This window comes from Zeus faber (genome assembly GCF_960531495.2).
Source record: "Zeus faber genome assembly, chromosome: 1".
NCBI lineage: Eukaryota > Metazoa > Chordata > Actinopteri > Zeiformes > Zeidae > Zeus > Zeus faber.
In genome coordinates, this window is record NC_137193.1 from 44,542,985 (window position 1) to 44,565,878 (window position 22,894).

Consider the following 22,894-nt stretch of genomic DNA (forward strand, 5'->3'; position numbering starts at 1 on the left):
CCTTCTTCACTCCCAGCTCTATAATTTGTTCTAAATTGAACTCTTTGTCGCTATGGTTACTGGCAGGCTTCCCAGTTTCAGCAATGGGTTTGGGGAGGGAATGGTTTGCTTATATCGTCGCCATGGAGCCAGAATTACTTAATGTCCGCATTAATATCGTGGATCAATTACGGTAATATGGCTCTGCACATAGCGAAGACCCGTTTCTTCAAAGGGAATTTGTTGCCAGGACACAGAATAATGCAGCAGAACAAAGTCTGACTGAAGCTTTCCTCTGTGTCCCCTTTTCCCCGACAAGAGGCTGTAAAGAATTGATCTTTTAACTTATCAAACAGACTGTTGTCACTGGGTTAGTGTGAATCACACGACTGCACAGTTTTAGTGCAACAGCTTTAGGTGGGCATGCGGGGTCATGGACAGAGGAGAAGCCAGGTGGTTCTAAATGCAGGGCCACATGTTTCGATGCATTATGCACTTTCAACAAAGCAATTGATTGCACTGGAATTCAAGATGAGGTTTGGGAAGGTTACTACTGAAATGTAAATCGTTGGAAATTCCCGATTGCCTCCTTAAAATGGTAATTTGTGATGATAAATTCTCAGATAACTGCAATTCTGTAACATAATCTCAAAATGTTGATGGATTGATACGGTGGGGGGAGGTTTAAATGCTCTGTAGACCGGACGGTTTCAGGTGTCGATGCCTTTATCTGCATGTAGATTCTCTTTTGAAATGGACATGTAGGCTTGTGCTGACTGTAATTGCAATGCTAGCAGGTACAATTTGGGATGCACATTTTGCATTTGAAGCTAAGTAGTAAGTAATTACTTATTGAGTGTCTTTATTCACCTGTGTTTTTTGAGGGACCACAATCTTTTTGAGACGACATTGACTATAATCCATGTGTAAATAACGTAAGGGAACATATTGAATTCATAAGCCATTTCTAATTTGTGTACGCAATAGTGGACATGGCACTCTTAACCAAACTGCAGCCAGAATATAATCGCTGACATAGGTCTGTTTTGCTTTGATTGGCTCTGGAAATGAAATCTCGGAGTAATGTTGAAGTACTTACTTTGTAACTGTCTGATACTTCATTATAAAAGAACACAAGTTAAAGTAGTGTAGTACAGAATTTTTAGTTCTTCTCAATAGAGCACATTTTCAGGTGAAAACACTCAAGGGCTGAGAGTAGTTGTGACTAGTTACTTTCCACCGCCTTGTAGGAGGCACACGTACGGTAAACAAAATCAAATTCAATTTCTACTGCTTCGACCGGGGATTGCTTTTTTTTCTCTTTCTGTTTGATGTCATACCGCTATCAGAAACCTCTCTGGTTTGAACGAGGCAGGAAGAAAACGATAGGTGTGTCTTCTTAAAGAAGCTGGCATCCTGAGGGTCAGGCACTTGTCAGAGTCGATAGAGGGGAGTAGGATATCACATGATGCTCTGGGCTGGCATTGGTATTCAGAGAGGACGGCGTCTGAACATTGGGGGCTCCCGCTCTCTCATCTCTGAGGTGAGGGATGAGAAGATCTGCCCCCGTTGGCCTCGAACAAACCTGCATGAGGACGTGACGTGTGCTCGGCGAGAGCTGGGAGCGGCATGTCAGCGACTTGTGGTGATTCAACTTTGGCAATGCGTGCATGCGTCCGACCTGCATGACTAAAGAAAGAAAACTTGTGTTTTACCCTTTACACCCCAACTGAGAATGCTTTTTTTTTGTATGTGATTGCAAGTGATTAGCACTCCTGCAGTGACATATCTGGGTAATGTGTTCAGAGAGTGGAGAAGCTTTTCTTCCACCGTTGATCCAATTCTAACGAAGTATTTGGTGATGCTGAAGCATTCCCAACTTTGAATTATTTAACATTGCAGCACGTTCACTTTTATATTCAATCGCTGGCATGATCAAAGCAGAATGCGAGTGCAACACGACTCTGAGGTGGCATCGGTGCTCAGAGATGCATCCCGACATGGTTTTTGCTGTTCAAAGGATTTCTGAACGATGTGTCTTTCCCTTTTGGCCTGTTCGCCGATGGAGCCCATTTCTCTGTGTTTTATTCCTGTGCCATACTGTAGCTTTAACTGTTTGTAACATCTCAGTCTGACTGAGGACAGTCTTCGTCTCAATGTTGCGCTTGTTGTTTACTGTCGATGAATGTTGTTGGAATTGTTCTAACTCTGCGAACTTGTTTGTGAGTGTTTTGCTTGGCTCCAATGAAGACACACAGCAAAGGATCAAGAGTCCCAAATTGCTGACAATATTGACAAAATTATGAAGCCATTTAAAAAGAGATACCAATATTTTATCTTTTACTGGCCATCTTAATGCCATTTTAGGCCTGACTAAATCTATCACGCCCAGTCACTCAAGTCAATATCCCTTAAAAATATTTTTTAAGGGGTATTTTTATTTATTTTGTTTATTTTTTATTTTTTAACATATATCATATTTTCCTGACTGTTTTGCTGTGTGTCTCCCGGCTTGTTTTGTCTCTGCTCACAAAAGCACTAATGTCTTGTTTTCAACCAATCGCTCATTGATAACACGGACCGCACAAGAGTCCAGGCACCAGTAAGTAACACTGTCTGTACAGCTCTCTCTCTCTCTCACACGCGCCTGTCTGATTTCCTTTGCTGGTAAAATGTTCCTCTCTCATCTTCATGTGTTTCTGTCTGTTCATGGATCTTTCTGTACCTCTGAAGTCTGAAAAACTCTTTCTGATTCTGCATTTTGTTTTATATCTACTCCACTGGCTTCATTCCGCATCTTTCACTTATTTTCTTATGGTTGCGACAACTTCTCCTGGTTTGGTTAATCTGTCACATGACATCTTCATTGACTCAACAAATTATTTCTTGTCAAATAGAAGTGCTTAGAGTTGCCATTCAGATCATCATATCAGAGTTCTAGCGGTGTCACGTGTTTCTTTTGCTAATTTACTTTTTATAACAAAAAGGAAAAGAAAGAAGAGCAGAGTAGCAATGCTAGTGGATGAAAACCTTTTTTAAACAATGTTAAGTGACTGCACAGAAAGAACTGAGAAAGCTGTATTACAGATGAATCAATAAGTACTTTAATCTTTAGACTATCTAAATCTCATGCCCAGTGTGTATGTTTTCTCTCTAAACTCTAACTGATATTGCGTCTCCTCTGTCTCTCTCCCCAGCGGCAGCAGAAGGAGGCGGCCCTACCTGTACAGGAAAAGAGCGATCCATCGCAGCCGACCCGCCTACTCCTATTCCCTGGAGGAGGCCCAGGGCAGCATCAGGGAGGGCTGCCCGCCGCCACCTCTCAACCCCTCTAACTCTTTCATGTCCAGGAGGGAGAGGAGAAGAAGGATGACCATGTCCGTGTGGGAGCAGAGGACCAGCCAGTTGCGGAGGCATCGCCAGATGTCCAGTCGAGAGGTCCTGTTCAGCAGTCCCAGCGAGGAGAAGGACAGGCCCCCTACCTCGGCCCCGGCCCCGGCCCTGGCCCCGGCCCCGGCCCCTGCCCCGGCCCAGCCTGGACACCCGCTGTCGCTGCACCACAAGGCCGCCCACAACACGCCTTCAGGCAGCCTCAGGCGCCCGGAAGACTCTCTAATGCCCCCGACTGACCCCCAGGCTGATGGCTCCTCTGCGCCCGTGGATTCGGCGACATCCGGTGTCGAGCCTCCTATGTTGGTGGTGGCACCAGAGTTGTTGGATCCCAGCAGCATGTCCATATCAAAGCCTTCTATGTCCATGGCGGTCCCAGAGCCTCCCGAGTCGGAGCCTGTGTCAGAAAGTGTAAAGTTGGCAGTCAACACGAACCGCAGCCCCCTCAATGGGCATCGTAACCCGAGGCTGAACGGTGAACGGCGACAGCGAGCCGTGAAGAAGTTCCGACCGCCAAGTAACAGTGACACCTTCACCCCCGATACGGGGGGTCATGGGGGGATCAGGGGCAGGAGGGCGCACCATAGCTGCGACCTTCAGACCGGCGTCAGAGCTCAGGGGTCATCTCTGGGGAACTCGGCCAGTAGCTCGGCCAGTCGCTCGGCCAGCCGCGAGCGGAAAAGGAACACAGAGGAGGAGGAGGAGGAAGGGAAGACAGAGGAGCGGGAGGAAGAGAGGAGCCAGCTGCAAGAGAAGAGGTGAGATGCTGTGAGGTGTATTTATGCATTTGTGTGCTACATAATCACCACCATAAAATACCATCTGCCAGCATCACTATCTCACCTTGCAGCTGTTTCTGCCTCCCTGTTACATTTATTTGTACACATTCTGAGAATTGTTTTGCCGTCTTTTACTTTATATCTTAGTTATTTATTTATTGGACCTGTATAGGTACTTTTTCTATATTCTTCGTCTGTGTACCTACAGACAGAGTGGTCAGGATGGGGACACAAGCCTATCAGACAATCAGGCCCCGGCCCCGTGCCCCCAGAACCAGGAAGAGCCACCACAGCCGTTAGAGCAAAACTCCCCGCCTGCCCTCCAAGACAACAATGAAGCACAGGACCACAGCACTGCCGTGTGCCTGGGCCAGAACAAGTCTCAACTCGGTTCCAGCGTCACCATAGAGATGCCCAGCGTACAGTCCTCTATGGAGCTCTCCACCATCACAGGTAAAACCAGATGGCTCATTTATAGTTGTTACTTTGTTAATGTTTGCTTTTCTTGCAGTTTGTTCACATCCTATCATCACATTATCCTCTACTCTTTTACTATCCACTTACCCACCCATCTGTCTCTCCTCTTCTTCTCCTTCTACCATCAAACTTCTCTTTTTCCACGCATTATTCTCTCCCACCACAGTTAAAGATAAGGATCCTGAGGTCTGCAAGTCAGAGAAGGAAGCGACGGAGGACAGCAATCCTGTAAACATCGTAACCCCAAACAGCATGTTCATCTTCAAACCCGACAACCCGTAAGTCACTACAGGCTGAAAGGAGGCTGTTAGCTAATGACATGATTTATTTTTTTCGGTCATGACCTCTAATATTGAATTATCGTCTGTGTATATGAATAGAAACATGCTTAAACATGTCCATGCAAAGAGTGGAATTTATTTAACTCTTATCTGTACTTCGAAATGAACGGTCTTTCCTGTTGTGTGTAGCGTCCGGCGAGCGTGCCACTATGTAGTGAACCTCAGGTACTTTGAGATGTCCATCCTTCTTGTCATCGCTGCCAGCAGCATCGCCCTGGCTGCAGAAGACCCTGTAGCCACGACCTCAGACTGGAACAAGGTGCGTTTCCTGATGCGTGAGTCAAAAAATGTGCACACAGGCATGTCTGTAAGTCAGTGTTGACTTCGACTACTACTTGTCGAGTGTTCTTGTTATTTTATTACTATTATTATTACTACTACTACTACTACTACTACTACTACTACTACTACTACTAATAATAATAATAATAATAATAATAATAATAATAAATATAGCTGCAGGAAGAAATACACAGGGTCCAGTTAAGTTGTTTTAGGTACTTATTACAGTTTTCTGGGTTCTGTAAAACACAGCACAAGTTAAAAAAGTTCCAAACACTATGGACTTCTGTCTGGACCCATCAACGTGCACTCATGTCACTGCATGTTGCTCTTGTGGTGTTCAGTTTAAATATCCCCGAAGAACGGTGTTTTAAGAATTACGACCGTTTCTGGATGATGTAGTGCGGACACAAAAGAAAAGGTTGGTTGGTTCTTAGAACTTCCTGTGGTGCGAAAATGTCTTCTTTTGTAAAACGCCAAACGAGTTACAGTTTTCAGAGTTTCCTTTAAACACAGCCCCAGCTCAAGCTATCTGTAGAGTTGCTTTCACACATGAACTCTGGACAATGTCCGAATAATCAGGTCCAGACATTTTCCGGAGTTTCCCTTTCACTCATGTAGCACACAACCGGAGATTGTCCATGTCAGACCCGTTTACACAACCTGGAAAAACTCTGTTTGATTTAGTCGATGGTCAAAGCCTGGTTAGACACAGGACATGACGCAATGACGCATGACACTGCAGAGTTTACAGGACACCCAAGATGGCGGACGAGGCTACGGACTTATCAGTAATTGTGATTTTTTTTTTGTGTCTCCATGTGGTTGGAAATATCCGCAATATAAACGAAAGAGGGTAAAGTGAGTGTCGTACTCGCAAGTGGCTGGGGGGAAATGAGCTCCGAGAGACAAAGCTTAGACTTATATAACTTGGGATGATGATGTCACTTAGTGGCCCATAGATCAATTTGATTAAACTCGAACGACAACACGTCTGAAACATCTTGGTTCTAATGAGACCTCAACCATCTCTATGCGTTCTGCCGTTGTCATGACTTTTAACTCGAAAAATGCCAAGAATAGAAAAATAAAACCCCAACGCAATAACAATGGGCCTGGACCCCTAATAATAATAATAGAAGGTTTAATTGTGCTTGTTTGCTTGTGCTTATCCTCGATAAGAATTCCATCACCATCAATTTGTGCCATGGGTGCAATACTTATTTTTGTGTAAAAATGAAATTAAAGGCCAGAATGTCTTGCAAAACATCCCAAGTGACTTGACGGGGGACTTTTTGAAAATGAATTGCCGGTGATCAAGGCAAACCAAATCTGTATAAGCTGTGTTCTATGATACTATTTATTATTATCATCAATTCAGCCACAAGCTGGGGAAAAGAAAATTAAAGGAAATTAAATGTCGAATGAATTAACACTGATGAAATTAGTCTTTATTTGTGATCATGAACATGTATTCTCCCCTCATTATCTTTATCATGTTTGTGGCTGAGTGTTTCTTTTTGTTCCTCATATCTTCCAGGTTCTGCGATATTTTGATTATGTGTTTACTGGAGTCTTCACATTTGAAATGATTATCAAGGTGCGTCCTTCTGTATTTTAAACATGCATTCAATAAATATATAGTATAAAATAAATGTCAAATTCAATTAAAATAAATTGGATCTTTGAAAAAAACACAGTGTATCATTGATCTCTCGCTAACAGCCTTCTTCTCTTTTTTTTTGAAGAGAGCAAGGTAAAATCAAAGTGAGGTATATTTTTCAATTGTTTCGTCCCCAGATGATAGACCAGGGCCTCATCCTGCACGACGGCTCCTACTTCAGAGACCTCTGGAACATTCTGGACTTTATAGTCGTGGTCGGCGCGCTGGTCGCCTTCGCCCTCACGTCAGTTTTTAGGAATCTGTCATAAGACAATCATCCTTTTTTTCATGTGTATGTACAGTATTATAGCTGCTGATGCACATGTGCCTCTCTCTTTTTGTCTCCTGTTGCCTCTACTTTCTCTATGTGGATGGTGGCCTTGCGGCAATGACCTGCAGTAATGTGCTGGGGTAAAATCTCCAAAAACAAATTCCTCCTTTATCTCATAAATGCACTAATCGTCACATCACAAGTATGTAAGAGAATGCATCACGTACAAATGAATGAATAGCGTTGGGTGCGCCACCGTGAGGCCAATCCATTGATGAAAACGCTAGAAAGCCGTGTTGTGCTGCGACGTGAGGCTAAACGGCGCCTTTCCCACGTTGCAGAAACAACAAGGGGCGGGACATTAAAACCATCAAGTCTCTCAGAGTGCTCCGCGTCCTCAGACCTCTGAAGACCATCAAGAGACTTCCCAAACTCAAGGTCGGTCTTTGCATTTCACTAACCGTGCATTTCCCTTGAACCACGTGTTACGTGTCGTACCATATTGTGTTCTCTCAACACAATAGATAATAACTTCAACGCTGAATAAAAAGCCTTGAACCTGTTTACTTGAACCTGCAGTGAACTATGTATAATTTTTCATTAATTTCACTCCTTGACAGTTCATGCCTTGTGTGTGTGCGTGTGTGTGCATGTGTGTGTGTGTGTGTGTGTGTGTGTGTGTGTGTGTGTGTGTGTGTGTGTGTGTGTGTGTGTGTGTGTGTGTGTGTGTGTGTGTGTGTGTGTGTGTGTGTGTGTGTGTGTGTGTGTGTGTGTGTGTGTGTGTGTGTGCGTGCGTGCGTGTGTGTGTGTTTGTCTGTGCCCACACCTGTGACTCCATATCCATATCAATGTGCCTCAAGGTGTGCCTACGGCTCAAGAACAAAGATCATTGCTAAACAACAGCACACACACACTCACACACACCATACACAAGTACAGTAACATGCACACACACCCATTCACACGGTTGCACACCATTCTTCCGATGCATGTTCTGTACACCCAAGAACGAGTGCCAGAACAAAAAATAAAATGAGTCAAGGGAAACGCGGGGATAAAGGACAGAACGTCTCCCTTTCATTTAGTGGGAGAGGAAAGATTTACAGGGAGGGGTTGGGAAGTTGCTGAACACAAACACCCTCAAACGAACGCCGTGACGTAACACCGCAGAGAGGCAGAATTTTATCACCTTTGATAAATCACAACAGATCGTCGTTTGTCGTGTCCCCTACACAGTTCCCAAGCATACCCGAGCTTGTGCCTCTTCCCTGTACTTCCAGGCTGTGTTTGACTGCGTGGTGACGTCTCTGAAAAACGTCTTCAACATCCTGATCGTCTACAAGCTCTTCATGTTCATCTTCGCCGTCATCGCCGTGCAGCTCTTCAAGGGGAAGTTCTTCTACTGCACCGACGGCTCCAAGGACACGGAGAAGGACTGCCAGTACGAGGCCTTTTCACCGCTTCACTTGATTGAGATTTAGTCCATTTATTCGGTCTGATTGGCCGTCAGTACATCCAATTTTCTGTTCCTTGATTTATTCAGGGGTTGATGGCTGGTTGGCCCCTTTTTTTTCCTCTCCCATCACTTCCTGTCTTCCTTCTTCCCTTCATTTTCTCTTTCTCCCCATTTTTTTCAATTCCTTTTTTTTATTTTCAATGCCTCTATTTTGTATCTGTTCACATTGCTAAAGGTACCGTTCACTCTTGTAGCTTTAATTATTCATACTTTCCATTCTGTCTTTAATTAATCATTCTTACCGTAATTAGATTATAATCCGATCTCCGTGCGTTTCCCGTCCAGGGGTTATTACATCGACTATGGGAAGGATAAGAAGGAGGTGAAGAGGAGAGACTGGAAGAGACATGAGTTCCACTACGACAACGTGATCTGGGCGCTGCTCACCCTGTTTACGGTGTCCACTGGAGAGGGCTGGCCACAGTGAGTCCACGCAGAGAAATTGATCATAACAAACAGAAATGGAATCAAGTCTAAATATCTATAAATATCTATAAGTATGAATAAATTATATGTTGATAGTGCTAATTAAATAGAATCAAGACTTGACAGGACTTTTCAGGATTTTGTGGTTTATCAGGCCATTAAACATTTAACTTGGCATGATGTTCTTCATTGGGAATAATTTAACACTGTTAATTAATAAAACATTAATTAAACGTAATAAAATGTAACAAGAAATGTGTAAATTATTTATTGTCAGTACATGGATAACATTAATTTAAAATATATATTTTATTGGTTTAATAAGTTAACCTTAATATGTTAAACAATGTTGTTTGTCAAAGTACTAAAAAGCTATTTTGCAGCTTAAGAAGTAAACATACAAATACAGTTAATGAATAGTTATAGAATTAATGGTTATAGCTACAAAATTTTTCAGTTGAAGCAACACTATGTAACTTTTTACCTCAGAATAACAGCTTCCAAATCATTTTGATGGTACACTGACTTGCAATATGGAGAATGGCACCTCTTTCATTACCTGGTGTCCGGGAATAATGCTCATACAAAACGTAGCCGCTCCACCTCCCCGACGGCGTGGATGAGACGGGCCAGTGGTGCACCTGTCACCTGCTCTTCAGCCCACCTGCCCGCTGGCCCTAAATTTCATTGCGCCACCGAGTTTGTTCTGCTCGCGCTTGCCAGGCGATCTGCCAGGCCGAGCACATCTGGTACCCGTCCCTCCCCGTGCCCTCTCTTTCTGTGGCTCCACCGGAGCCCAGAGGTCCGTGCATTGGGCCGCTGTAACCTAGGTGTACATTATATCTGTGTTTGTAACACATCAACAACAACTGTTGTTGAAACGTGACCGATAAGGTTCGAATTTGTCCAGTAAAATTAATTATTTTCGGGCACCGGAGAGAGTTTTACGACAATGCTGTAAACATGCAATTGCACTCGGAGACTGTAGGGGCGCCAGATCCCAAATATCAAAAGTTACATAGTTCAGCTTTAACACTGATAATAGAGACAGCAGCATACATGTGAAGTTATTTTGGCTTCTCAGTAGTTTTGACTTGTTTTAAATGTGCTAGATGAATAAAAAGGCATACAATGCATACCTGCACACTATACCAATTGTCACAATGTCTAATATGCAAAACAATATGCACAACTCAGTCTGAAATGACCGAGTTAATATTGTAAAATAGTAGTAGCAGTCAGCCTCAGAAGTGGTGCTATGCTGTAATAAATGCACTAGTAGATGTGAAAATTGTATTTTCATTAAAACCATTATTTTCTTTATTATTATTATTATCATTATTATTATTATTATTATTATTGTTTCTTATTAATTTTGTTATCTTTGTGGCAGAGTGCTGCAGCACTCAGTGGACGTGACGGAGGAGGACAAAGGTCCGAGCCGCGGCAACAGGATGGAGATGTCAATCTTCTACGTCATCTACTTTGTTGTCTTCCCCTTCTTCTTCGTCAACATCTTTGTGGCGCTCATCATCATCACCTTCCAGGAACAGGGGGATAAGATGATGGAGGAGTGCAGCCTGGAAAAGAATGAGGTGAGGGACGGAGGCAACGGAAGCAAACATACAGACACATACTATACCCCACAATGAGTTTGTGCAGGTGATTAGGCCATTACACAGGTCTCACACATACACACACACACAGACACAGTCACACACATACACATACACATACACATACACATACACACATGCACTCTCACACACACACACACACAGACACACAGACACACACACACACACACACACACACACACACACACACACACACAAACACACCAGTTTCCGTAGCATAATTGCTCGTATGTGGCTCTCAACCAAAGTACCAGATGAATATGATTTATTGTCAAACACGCCATAAAGTACCGGTAAGTCGCAGTTCAGTGACGAGGAGATGGACCAGCTCCAGATCAGGAACTGCCTTTTCCTCAGCTTCGTTCGGTGGAATGTAACACGCTCAACGCAAAGCGCCAAACTGTCTACTCCCTCCAGGCCTGACAGACCAGTATGTTGGGGAGAAGTCATGTGGAAACTTTACGGTACCTAACATGACCATAGCACAAGGTGATCGTATCTAAACAGCATGCATGGATTCACCCCCCAGTGGTTTATGAAGGACGGTAGCTCTTCCCCACTATAAAAACATATGATTTCAGTGTTTTACTTCACCCGGTTAGTTGAGCCCTTTTTTCCCGTCTTTGTTCTTACGTGGTGCCACCGCTGCCCTGTCTGTCCTCAAGCTGTGCAAACAAGATGAGTCCTTTGAAAACAAGCAGCTCTGCAGAAAACATCTGCCTCCTTCCAGACCATGTAAAGGAAAGAGGAAGCAGGAAAAATACAACGGATGATCCCTAGAATGTCATGCTGATTTACCGTTACACTCTCCTTTTGTCCCCCTCTCTCTCCCTTTATCTTGCTATCTCTCTCTCTCTCTCTCTCTCTCCATCTCTCACTTGCAGAGGGCGTGCATTGACTTTGCCATCAGTGCCAAGCCTCTGACCAGATACATGCCTCAGAACCGACATACCTTCCAGTACCGTTTGTGGCACTTTGTGGTGTCGCCGTCCTTCGAGTACACGGTTCTGGCCATGATTGCACTCAACACTATTGTACTGATGATGAAGGTGAGGAGGATGACCAAGTGAACAAGAGAAAGAATGAATGCCGAACACAAACCAGACTTCTTCGGATTCATGGAAAGATCATAATGACCGTCTCTCCTTCATCACTATTGAAAACCAAGAGCAGCACAATTAACCAATCAGCTTTCGCACGTTGACCACATATTTGCATCCAATTACACACACTTTTCAGCCTTTGCCCTTTGAGTAATACATCAGCATATCCTGTCTATTATTGTAATGTTGCAACACAACAGAACACAACAGTCTATTAAAGTGGTAATCCGTAAGATTATTTTCTTATAATATATAACATGTTTGATAGGATAGATCGGCCACAAGCAAGAAGTGAAAGGCAGCCGTGGTGAATTTGATAGAGCATAGTTAGGTGTGGTCAGTAAACTGTCGATATGAATGAACATTCACAAAGAATACCAGCGGGTCCCACCACCTCATGGAACCAAAGCCGCGTTTCCACCCAAAGTACCTGGAACTTTTAGTCACAGGAACCTTTTTCCAGGAACTAAGAGGTTCCTTCAGCCCATTGTTGTCTGCGTTTCCACCGTGGTCTAAACACCCGTGAAGATTATGCAAATTTGTCTGCTGACGTATGAAAAGCTACACAACAAACTGCTCCGTTCCAGTCCAGTAATTGGCGGTAATGCAGAGGGCTACAGGCCAACAAGAACAATAAAATGGATAAAGAAAGAAAAACAAATTCACTCTCACACACAAGATTTTATTATTAAGTTTGAAACCTATTGAAAAACATGAGTTCACACACAGGGAATTGAATGTGGGTCTTCTGTGTAGGACGGCAAAATCTTACTTGTTACACTATACGCATCATAAGTATGTTTGTTTGTTCGTACACATATATGTATATGTTTTTTATTGTCAAAAAAACGCCCTTTCCGGTTTTTTTTTTGTACAAACGTAACAAAAAATAACAAATACAAACTCTGCATACAATCAACTGCAGATTTTATAAAATGGTGTTCGAAATAAAATGCTGCGAGTACTCGACCAATCAGAAATGTTCAGCACTACAAGCCCCACCCCCAAAGTGTCTGGACTTTTGAAAAGTACTACCCCCAAACGGGGACTTTTTGGGTCCTAGGACTTTGTCCCCGGAACTAAATTTAGACCCTGGTTCCTGCGGTGGAACATACTGGCCGTTTCTCAATACCAAGTACGCGAAGTCCGGACTTGCGGACTTGGTAGTTCAGACTTGGCAAGTTCGACTCGGGAGTACAGACTCCCGGGGACCATTACCATTACCACCCCTTGGTGCGAAATGCATTCTGGGATACTTGGCTGTCCCAAGTCCACACAAGTCACCACCGATGCATCCTCGATAAAAAGGGGCGGAGCAAGTCCACATCCGGGCATTTGGACAGGACTTGGCTTGATGCGGACTTTGAATTGGAACAGTACTTGGGCTGTGACTGATGACGTTTCACAAGTCCACAGGAACACAAGTACAGACAAGAACGCACATTGAGAAAGGCCTACTGAGTTCCCCCAAAGGTTCCTTGTTCCTGGGGAAAGTTCCTGCGCTGGAAACGCTCCTCAAGAAAATCAGAACGTGGATAGAAAGTGAAAGTGGATTTTGAAAAATAACATGGAATTCTGCGAAATGCAGCCACTTTAACTTAAGTGCTAAACTAAATACACACAGTATTCCATCTTGTGGTTAATATATTAGTTAGGACGTAACCCAATTCCTATTATCCCTCACTGGAAGACTAAACGAGTGGAAGCAAGCACTACTCCCACTGGGTGTCATATTTGCTTGAAATCCGTTGATCTCTCTTTCAAAGTCTGCCCCTGACTTCCTACGATGGCCTTTTTTGGGGGCTGTTCAGCAGTGCCAGAGAGACAGACAGACAGGCACGGGGTGACTCAGCCTGCATTAAATATTGATCTCTAATATCCAGCAGCCGCTATTTAGCATGAGCTCATTAGCCGCAGCTGCCGCCCCCCAGAGCAATGGTTCCTTTTATAGTTTCATGGATGAGAGGTGCTGGGGCCAAAGGACTATTTATGGGAGTGAAGGAAATGTTCCATCACTCTTGAAATGATCTGTCTTATTAAATCATTTAACCTCATACCGAGCAGTCGTAAAATCCATTTTCCCCTAGAAACACACATCTGTTGAGGTAATTTCTTTATGGTTTCAAACCAAAAATAGCCTTTTTGGAAAATCCTTCGATGGGTCCTGTAGATTTTCCTTACCTCGTCTGATGGCTCTCTTGTCAGATTCATGTCTGAAAAACAAGGTTTATGACGTACAGTAGTATGTGTGTAATTAACAATATGGATTATGTGCAGGGATCAATCTGTGGATCGCCTGTGGATTTTGTACACCATGTATCTCCATATACTGTATGTCTGCTGTATAAGGGATGTGTAGTACCCCTTTCCCTCTGTGTTTCTTGCAGTACTATTCAGCACCTCCAGCGTACGAGGCCGTTCTGAAGCACCTTAACACAGCTTTCACTGTTCTGTTCTCCATCGAGTGCGTCCTCAAGATCCTAGCTTTCGGGTTCCTGGTGAGACAAAAAAAAATTCAAAAGAAGAAGAGGCCACAACCTCTTAGACTCAGCATCTTGTTATTCCTTTGTTTGTGTGTATGTGTATGTGTGTGTGTGAGTGTGTTAGACAGTGATTTGTCTCTCCCCCTGTTCCTCCAGAACTACTTTCGAGACACGTGGAACATTTTTGACTTCATCACCGTTTTGGGAAGCATCACCGAGATTGTGGTAGTGCAGGTAATTATAATAATAATAACAATAATCTTCATGATTTCAAATCTCTCCGCGAAAGGGGGAAATGGCTGTATTGCGCAGACTGTGCAGAGAAAAATTACATTATTCATGATTCACTTCCTCTCTCTCTCTCTCTCTCTCTCTCTCTCTCTCTCTCTCTCTCTCTTTCTCGCTCTCTCTCTCTCTCTGTCCAGTCTGACGACTCATTTAACATGAGCTTCCTGAAGCTGTTCCGCGCGGCCCGTTTGATCAAGCTGCTGCGGCAGGGTTACACCATCCGCATCCTGCTCTGGACCTTCGTCCAATCCTTCAAGGCTCTGCCCTACGTCTGCCTGCTCATCGCCATGCTCTTCTTCATCTACGCCATAATTGGCATGCAGGTCAGGGAGGAAGCGTTTGCAAATTGATAATGTACAGCCAGACGGTCATTGTCACGGAATAACCCCCGACAGGCGTAGTCTTAAGAAAAACAGTACACAGGAACGTAGCTGTACCAGCACATACTGTATGCAATTGACATCTTCCACATTGCCAGGAGAGATGCCGTTGTTTTCTGGTGGGTCACGTTAGACATCACGAACATGCCAGAAAGGGGCCGTGTCCTGGTTCCAGATTGATTGGGAACAAAACAGTAGAGGAGACAGCAACTTAAACAAACAACAAAACTGAAAATCTTGAAAAACATTATTTTGAGCCGTTCAATAAATGGGATTACAGTACAGTACAGATTACAGTACAGTGTGGGATTACAGTACAGTGCACGCACTGGTCCTTTGGTGGCGGGGAGCGGGGACCGGTGGGGAGCATAGAGGTTCTCCGCTGTGGTCCCCACAGTGCCATCCCTACACTCACAACATTTCATGGTCCCCCATGCGGAAACAGTCAACAACTTCTGAGTTTGGATTCTAAATAGGATACGAAATGATTGGATGATACAGGGATATTCCTGTGTATTTATACGCCAGCGTCCGCCATTTCAACGCACGTCGCATCGCGCCGGTAAAGTGGCCAAAATTAGTGGGTCAACCCGGGGGTTCCTGTTCACATCAGAGCCGATCCAAGGTGGAGCCGATTAAAACCCGGGTCTATTGCCGGGTCATTTGACACGGGACTAAGACCCGGGTTTTTACCTTTCCGACTGGTGACAAATTCCGCTGTTACCAGGTTTTTGGTGCAGTGGGAAAGGGGTATAACAAACCAGCGGTCATTATTCAGAAATAACTGACTACCGATTGCCTTTATTGACCAATCAGAATAAAGTGTTCCAGAGAGCTGTGGAATAAGTATGTATAACACTTTCAGCCTGTATCTCTGTGTCTTCATATACTGTATATCTGTGTTGTTTTATTTCACTGTATCTTTTATATCTGTACGTTCAAATCAGGTGTTTGGGAACATTAAGTTGGATGAGGAGACCCACATAAACCAACACAACAACTTTAAGACCTTCATTGGTGCTCTAATGCTGCTCTTCAGGTACTCGACTTCTGATCTTTGGTCCAATTTTTCAGGTACAACACCCAGTCACCTGACCAGGGTGTCCCTAGACCATTGCTTCTCACACCTCTTTTTCTAGAGAGTCACTTTTTAATACTGACAAACCAAATTCTTCCAAATTTGTTATAGGCGACCCAATTACAACCCAGACTTTGAGGCTAGGCTCACAAATTTAACCGCAAGGACTCAACCACATTAGGTCAAGTTGAAACCCGAACACAGACCTCCGTTTGTCAGTTCTGCAATCAAACAGTTAAATCAAGCAGATCAGTATATTTTATACACTGTTAATCATTTTGCCAGGTTGTGTTTAGACTAGCTAGAGACAGAAGAACAAAGAGGAGATCAAATGGTCATTCTGTGTCATGATGGGATTCTTGGTGCACAACCACAGGCATCCTCTCGACAACTAGAAGTTGCTCCTTGAAAATCACAAATCAAGTAATCTCAAGCACAAATAGTGCTTGAGATTACTTGAGTGTAATGATGAGCATGAACATGCTGAGTACTTCCAAGTGGCAAACTTTTCACTGAGGACTGCTTAGTTGGTTAATTGGGTGTAGTTACAATTAAGAAGGGGGAAGTGGGTGTACCATCCTAATGTCAGTGTTTTTAGGCTGGCAGCTTAGTATACTCGGTATGCTACGTATCCTTGTGCCTCCACTATGCCACTGGGTTATCATAATTCTCCCAGTTGAAATCTCCCACTAATCCCAAATCTGCGCTTGCGTCTAGGAGCGCTACAGGGGAGTCGTGGCAGGAGATCATGCTTTCGTGTCTGGGTGGACGACGGTGCGAGACGGACCACTCTCTCGACCCCGCACTGCTGACCACCGACCACGAGGGGGGCTGTGGGACAGAGTTCGCCTATTTCTATTTTGTCTCCTTCATCTTCTTCAGCTCCTTCCTGGTAAGGCACACCGTCTGTCTTTTTCTCACCGCCTATAACCATCTTCCTCAAGTCTTCAGCTTGGGAGATGAATGGCTTCCTTAATTATAGTCATTGATATTTTGTAATGCGTGGCAACAAATTTTGTTTATGCATGTTTCGAATGTCTAAAGGCAGAACACCGTGGTTCAGCCTCATTTCCTCAGCCTCAACAAAATCTTCCTTAATCTTTCTCCTTCATTTTATTGACACTCCCTCAATGCAGGATAAGATATGTCAAAAGATTTCATTTGTTTATGCATTAGGAATGAATGAAAAGATGTAAAAACATGTATTAGTATTACAGTGGTACCTTGAGTTAGGAGTGCACTAACATACAAGTTTTCCAAGTTACGAGCCGTCGTTCCGTCAATTTTTTTTGTATTGATTTGCGAGCAAAGATTTGAGTTACGAGGAGCGAGCTTCAGGTGCACCGCCGCTGGTGGGCATGGCATGGTGGGCAAAAGAACAGGGGGATGATGTCCATTGACTTAAAGCGCAAAATAATAGAAAAACATGATCGAGGTGTGCATGTGATGGAATTGGCGAGGCAGAACGAGCGTAGTACTTCTACGATATGTACCATACTGAAGCAGAAGGAGACGATAAAGGGTGTTACGCCAGCCAGGGGCGTTAAAATAATGTCTAAGCTGCAGACCGCTGTCCATGAAAAGATGGAAAATCTGCTGTTGGTGTGGTTGACGGAGAAACAGCTCGCAGGAGATAGCGTGACGGAGGGTATGATCTGTGAGAAGGCAGAAGAGAAGAGAGATCTACACATTCTCTTTCATTATGTTTTATTATGTTTTTATACAATATTTGTTATTTATAAATACATTTTTCTTATTTAAAAGCACGTAACAAAAAAAAACAATTTTCTTTTGGGGGGCTGGAGCGGATCAACGGCATTTCAATTCATTTCAATGGGGAAAATTGATTTGCTATACGAGCAGATTGAATTACGAGCTCTGTCACGGAAGGAATTAAACTCGTAAGTCAAGGTACCACTGTACTTCTACCTTCATAAACTGGAATTCTTACTCAGCTGTTGCTTCTCGGTCCTCTGCTGTTTGTTGTCTGTCCAGATGCTGAACCTCTTTGTGGCTGTGATCATGGATAACTTTGAATATCTGACCAGAGACTCGTCCATCCTGGGACCGCATCATCTGGATGAGTTTGTGCGGATCTGGGGGGAGTACGATCGCGCTGCCTGGTCAGTGGCTTTTGTCCTGTTTTACGCCAACAATTTATCCAAATACAGCTGTTATGGTGCACATGTAACTTTGAAATATGAAATCCACATCATCTAACAGAATGGGCCTGACTCATCCAAACTTCTGAAACTTGTTGCTGTGTTTTCTTAGTGCCTTTAAACTGGGCTGGACTAAATTAAGTCAACAAGTAAAAACAATCATTTGAAATGTGCTTTTGTGACATTGGTCCATTAACATAAAGCTGACTAACTGTGAATTTAAATGTAAGTACTGCTGACTTACACTGGAAATCTGGTGTTCAGAGGTCAGTTTTTCTCAACAGCTTCTTAGATTCCGGCAGCACAATGGACAGCATTGCTCTCCGGCAGAGTGCAATGCTGTTGAACTGGAATTGGAAATATAACTATATGGTATAAAACTAAAATATGAATAATTTCAGTACTAGCCAGTGACCAATGAAACCTTATTACTGAAACACCTTCTCTCACATCCTGTGCCAAATTTAAAATCTGCGTGTAAATTCATTTTCATTTTCGTTGCACATTTGTAGGAGCAAAATCACTGAGAAGCTCAACTTCTCCTTTCCTTGGACGCTCTGTCACAGTTTCAATATTCCTGTCCTATTCAGCACGTTAGTAATATGTTAATAGATTAGAATGACGCTACCACATTCGACATTATGGAACTTAAAAATATTTACAATTTTAGCCAGCTTCAATGGTGAAAAGCAGAGGTGGACAATACAGTGTAACTCTATTGTCCTGAGGCGTCACTCTGCCCCACAGCTCTGCTTTACGACTTGTCCGCCCCAGGGGAGAAGCAGCCATGTTGTGGACTGTGCTTTTGTAAATAACTGACGTCTAAAATCATTTATGTTCTTTCCAGCGGTAGGATCCATTATAAGGAGATGTACAAAGTTGTTCGCACTATCTCACCTCCACTCGGCTTTGGAAAGAATTGCCCCCACAGGGTGGCATGCAAGGTTTGTTCTTTCCAGCGGTAGGATCCATTATAAAGAGAGGTACAAAGTTGTTCGCACTATCTCACCTCCACTCGGCTTTGGAAAGAATTGCACCCACAGGGTGGCATGCAATGTTTGTCCCCCCCCACATACAGTACACACACACATACACACACCTCACCACCAATCTCTTCTGCTCTGCCCCCCAAGTGTACGAATCCCCTCATTCCTCACCTCTTCTACTCTCCCTCTCCTCCCATCACCAATCCTCAATGCCCTGGAGACCTTGCGGGGCCGTGACTCACTTTTCTTTATGGGTTAAAGAATGACCAGCACAGGGTAATGAGACGCAGGACTTCCCTAATGCATCCAAGCAAGCAAGCAAAAAGACAAAAAGAACATTTGATTCTCATGCCGTCAAAGTTATTTCGTCTTTGAAAAAGCTTGATGCGAGGATTTGGGAAACCCTGCCCCTTTCTACCTGTTGGATCTGGCCTCAGGCGGCTGTTCTCACACATCTGCACATACAGTAACCAGTGTTGTATCTGCCACAGTAGGTGAGTATCTGCACCAGATCCAGTGAGGCTGTCATTCCTTTGCTCGCCTGTCTCAGGTTTCCTCCTTCCCGGATTTCTATGCTCTGTTTGGCAGCATAGAACGAATTCAGCTTGTTGTTGTTCTCCCCCTCCTCTCCTTTTCTGTCGGGTCACATGAAATAATCCTTTCTCTTTTTTATCCTCTCTCACTTTTTGTGTTCCTCTCCCCTCTGCTGTTCCTCTGGAATGCACACCCCGACTTCTTCGCCTTTAATTTCTCCTCCTCAACCTGCCCATCATCCGCCCCCTTCCTTGCCCCTCTCCTTCCTCATCCTCATGGCTGCCTGGTGCCCCCAGTGGTCGCATCCATTACACTGACATGTATGAGATGTTGACCAACATGTCACCACCTCTTGGCCTTGGCAAGAAATGTCCCTCCAAGGTTGCATATAAGGTAGACCAAACACTAAAGACGGGCAGATGCTCTGGGCAAGCATTGCCATTTTGTGTTTTACACACTGGATTGGCTAAAGCTTTTTTTTTCTCTGTTTGTTCTATGACTGAATAACGCTTGTTGTAACAGTTTTATGTTCCAGTGTTGTTGTGGGTTTTTTTTCACTCTTTAGCCAGATAATGAATGCTGTAGACATGATTTGACTGTTTTGGCATTGTCAGCATTATTTGTTGCAATTCAAAGCCAGCAGGCAGGCCTTGTGTTGTTGAAGCAAGTTGTTAAACATCCAAAGGCTCAAACCTTTTGTTTCTCTTACGTTTTGCTGTAAATGGTTGATGTTCATGAAATGCTTCAAGTCTTTCATTCCTCATTCTGTGTTTCTCACGTTTTCTGTTTGCTTGTCCCTCCTGCCTCACCTGGACGTTTGTGTTGTGATGTGTACGTGGGTTTATGCGCATCAGGTGTGTGTGTGTGTTTGTGGTGATGCGTTATTTTGTGTTTTAGTACAGAGCTTTCATGCACTGCTGCATGCTGTGGGATGGAGGTACGCGTTGCGTTGTTGTTTTATAACATAAATCAAACTGTGGTAGAACTTTTAGATACAAGATCCCTAATAGATTGCTGTGTCGTCAACTGTCAGTGTTATTTGGTAAATCTCTCTCCTCTCCCTGCTGTTCTCAGAGGCTAGTTCTTATGAACATGCCTGTGGATGAAGGGATGACGGTGCACTTCACCTCCACCCTCATGGCGCTCATCCGCACGGCCCTGGAGGTGAAGATCGCCAGAGGTTAGTGGCAAACTCAAACACACAAAGACGGTAGATAGAATAGTTGAGATGACAGTTGATGATGAATAGATTTTAAAAAATCTGTTTGGTTTCTGTTTATCTCCCTGTCCGCGACATCTGTCACTGTTTGGTGGTCGCATTACATGTGTTTGTGCATGACTCCAGGGGGAGAGGACCGAGGTCAGATGGACATTGACTTGCAGAAAGAGATCGGCATCATCTGGCCTCATCTCTCTCAGAAGACGTTAGACCTACTGGTGCCGCTTCACAAAGGTAACGTGAATATGACACACCCCACCATGTTGGAGCAGTAGCATAGTGGTTGAATCCCCCTTACTGTTCTAGAAGTAGTAAATGCACATAAGCATTTTTTTTAAACCTTTTAAAAACCTGCAAATTCTCATCATGTGTTATCTGCTATTGACATTTTTAATTTGTGAGCAATTTTTCAGCTGAAAATGTCTTCTGATGTGTGTTTTCCAGCCAGTGACATGACCATAGGGAAGATTTATGCTGCCATGATGATCATGGACTATTACAAACAGAGCAAAGCAAAGAAGCTGCGGCAGCAGCTGGAAGAACAGGTGATGTGCAGCCAGTTTCTATATCTAACTGTTTATCCCAGTTAGAACCAAATGAATGTGCCAGTTTGGTGCAATGGCACACACAATGGGTTTCAATCCCTGTTACTGATTTATTGGTTTAAAATTATATTAATAATTATTTTTAAATTAAAGTCACAATCTTTTATGTATTTCAAGAGCAGTGAGCATAATGGATTAGCCGAAAGGTTAAAGTATATAAAGCCATGAAGTATTTTCGGAAATAACTATGTAGATATAGACATTATAAATTATGCACATTTACGGTAAATATTTTCTCTTCCTATAAACCATTTTTTCTTTTTCATCTGTTTACAAACCGATTCTAACAGGCTTTATTAATTAATTATGGATGATTAATTTGCTTATTAAGCATATTTTAAACTCTCTCTTGTTTTTCCCAACAGAAACACGCTCCGATGTTCCAGCGCATGGATGCGTCCTCTCTGCCGCAGGACATCCTGTGCAGCGCCAAAGCTCTGCCCTTCCTCACACACAGTGCTGGATCCGCGCTGTAAAACACTCACTTTTTTAATCTAACTGAATACATGTACATGTTTCTAGATATTATCAAGTTTAATAGTCAACAATAAGTGTTGTTAATCATGAGTCTTCCATGAATCTCCCTCTCTCTCCCTCTCTGTCCCTCTCTCTCTCCCCCCAGCACCAGGGGGGGTTTCGTGGCTCTGAGCCCCGTCTCCCCCCAGGAGATGTTCCTGCAGCCTCTGGCTCACACCATGGAGGAGAAGGAGGACGTGGATGACTATCATCACCTCCCCTACAGCCACTACCACCACCCGCTCCATCAACACCACCACCATCACCACTTACACACACTGGTAAAGACCATCCCACACTTTGCTTCACAAATTTTTCTGTCACAGAAGCAAACAATTTTTTGTGTGCATCGCCCCTCAGCATCTGATCACATACACTCAATATACAAAAATAAAATAAAACCCGTTTGAGGAAGAAATTCTGTTCGATAACATTTGTGTCAATCAGTGGATAAAAGGCTACCTCATTAGACTCATTAGCCACCTTATAAACTCAAAACAGATAAAGCGTAAATAGTGTTATTTTCTAGGTTATAAGGAATTAATTCAATCTGCTTAAGAAAAACATTTGCATTCACTTCAGGGATTTCTTTACATTGCAATTAGTAAAAACTTGCCACATTTGTAATAAACATCTTAAAAGCAATATGTAATACATTTTGCCACATTTTGTAATAACCATTCAGTGGTTAAGTATAACTCTTTATGATGAATATATAAAAATGCAATGAATTATAACAAACAACACTTGCTGTCTTCATTCAGCCAAATATTTCTCTA

General features: G+C 43.4%; 1 protein-coding gene across 1 annotated transcript in view; it reads left to right on the top strand.

The window, feature by feature from the left end:
- The window catches only part of cacna1ea (calcium channel, voltage-dependent, R type, alpha 1E subunit a), a gene marked incomplete at both ends in the record, with an annotated part of 104,782 nt that overhangs the window by 79,857 nt on the left and 2,031 nt on the right, over positions 1-22,894 (top strand). The window contains 23 exons of the mRNA XM_079996616.1: positions 3,177-4,043; positions 4,357-4,601; positions 4,792-4,903; positions 5,096-5,225; positions 6,789-6,848; positions 7,049-7,173; positions 7,524-7,620; positions 8,463-8,623; positions 8,984-9,121; positions 10,518-10,719; positions 11,646-11,810; positions 14,252-14,362; positions 14,504-14,581; positions 14,773-14,958; positions 15,963-16,054; positions 16,811-16,985; positions 18,089-18,216; positions 20,072-20,168; positions 20,850-20,955; positions 21,121-21,228; positions 21,439-21,539; positions 21,965-22,071; positions 22,222-22,396. Of these exons, the coding sequence (XP_079852742.1) occupies positions 3,177-4,043; positions 4,357-4,601; positions 4,792-4,903; positions 5,096-5,225; positions 6,789-6,848; positions 7,049-7,173; positions 7,524-7,620; positions 8,463-8,623; positions 8,984-9,121; positions 10,518-10,719; positions 11,646-11,810; positions 14,252-14,362; positions 14,504-14,581; positions 14,773-14,958; positions 15,963-16,054; positions 16,811-16,985; positions 18,089-18,216; positions 20,072-20,168; positions 20,850-20,955; positions 21,121-21,228; positions 21,439-21,539; positions 21,965-22,071; positions 22,222-22,396 (3,766 nt within the window). The remainder of the gene's footprint in view (positions 1-3,176; positions 4,044-4,356; positions 4,602-4,791; positions 4,904-5,095; positions 5,226-6,788; positions 6,849-7,048; positions 7,174-7,523; positions 7,621-8,462; positions 8,624-8,983; positions 9,122-10,517; positions 10,720-11,645; positions 11,811-14,251; positions 14,363-14,503; positions 14,582-14,772; positions 14,959-15,962; positions 16,055-16,810; positions 16,986-18,088; positions 18,217-20,071; positions 20,169-20,849; positions 20,956-21,120; positions 21,229-21,438; positions 21,540-21,964; positions 22,072-22,221; positions 22,397-22,894) is intronic.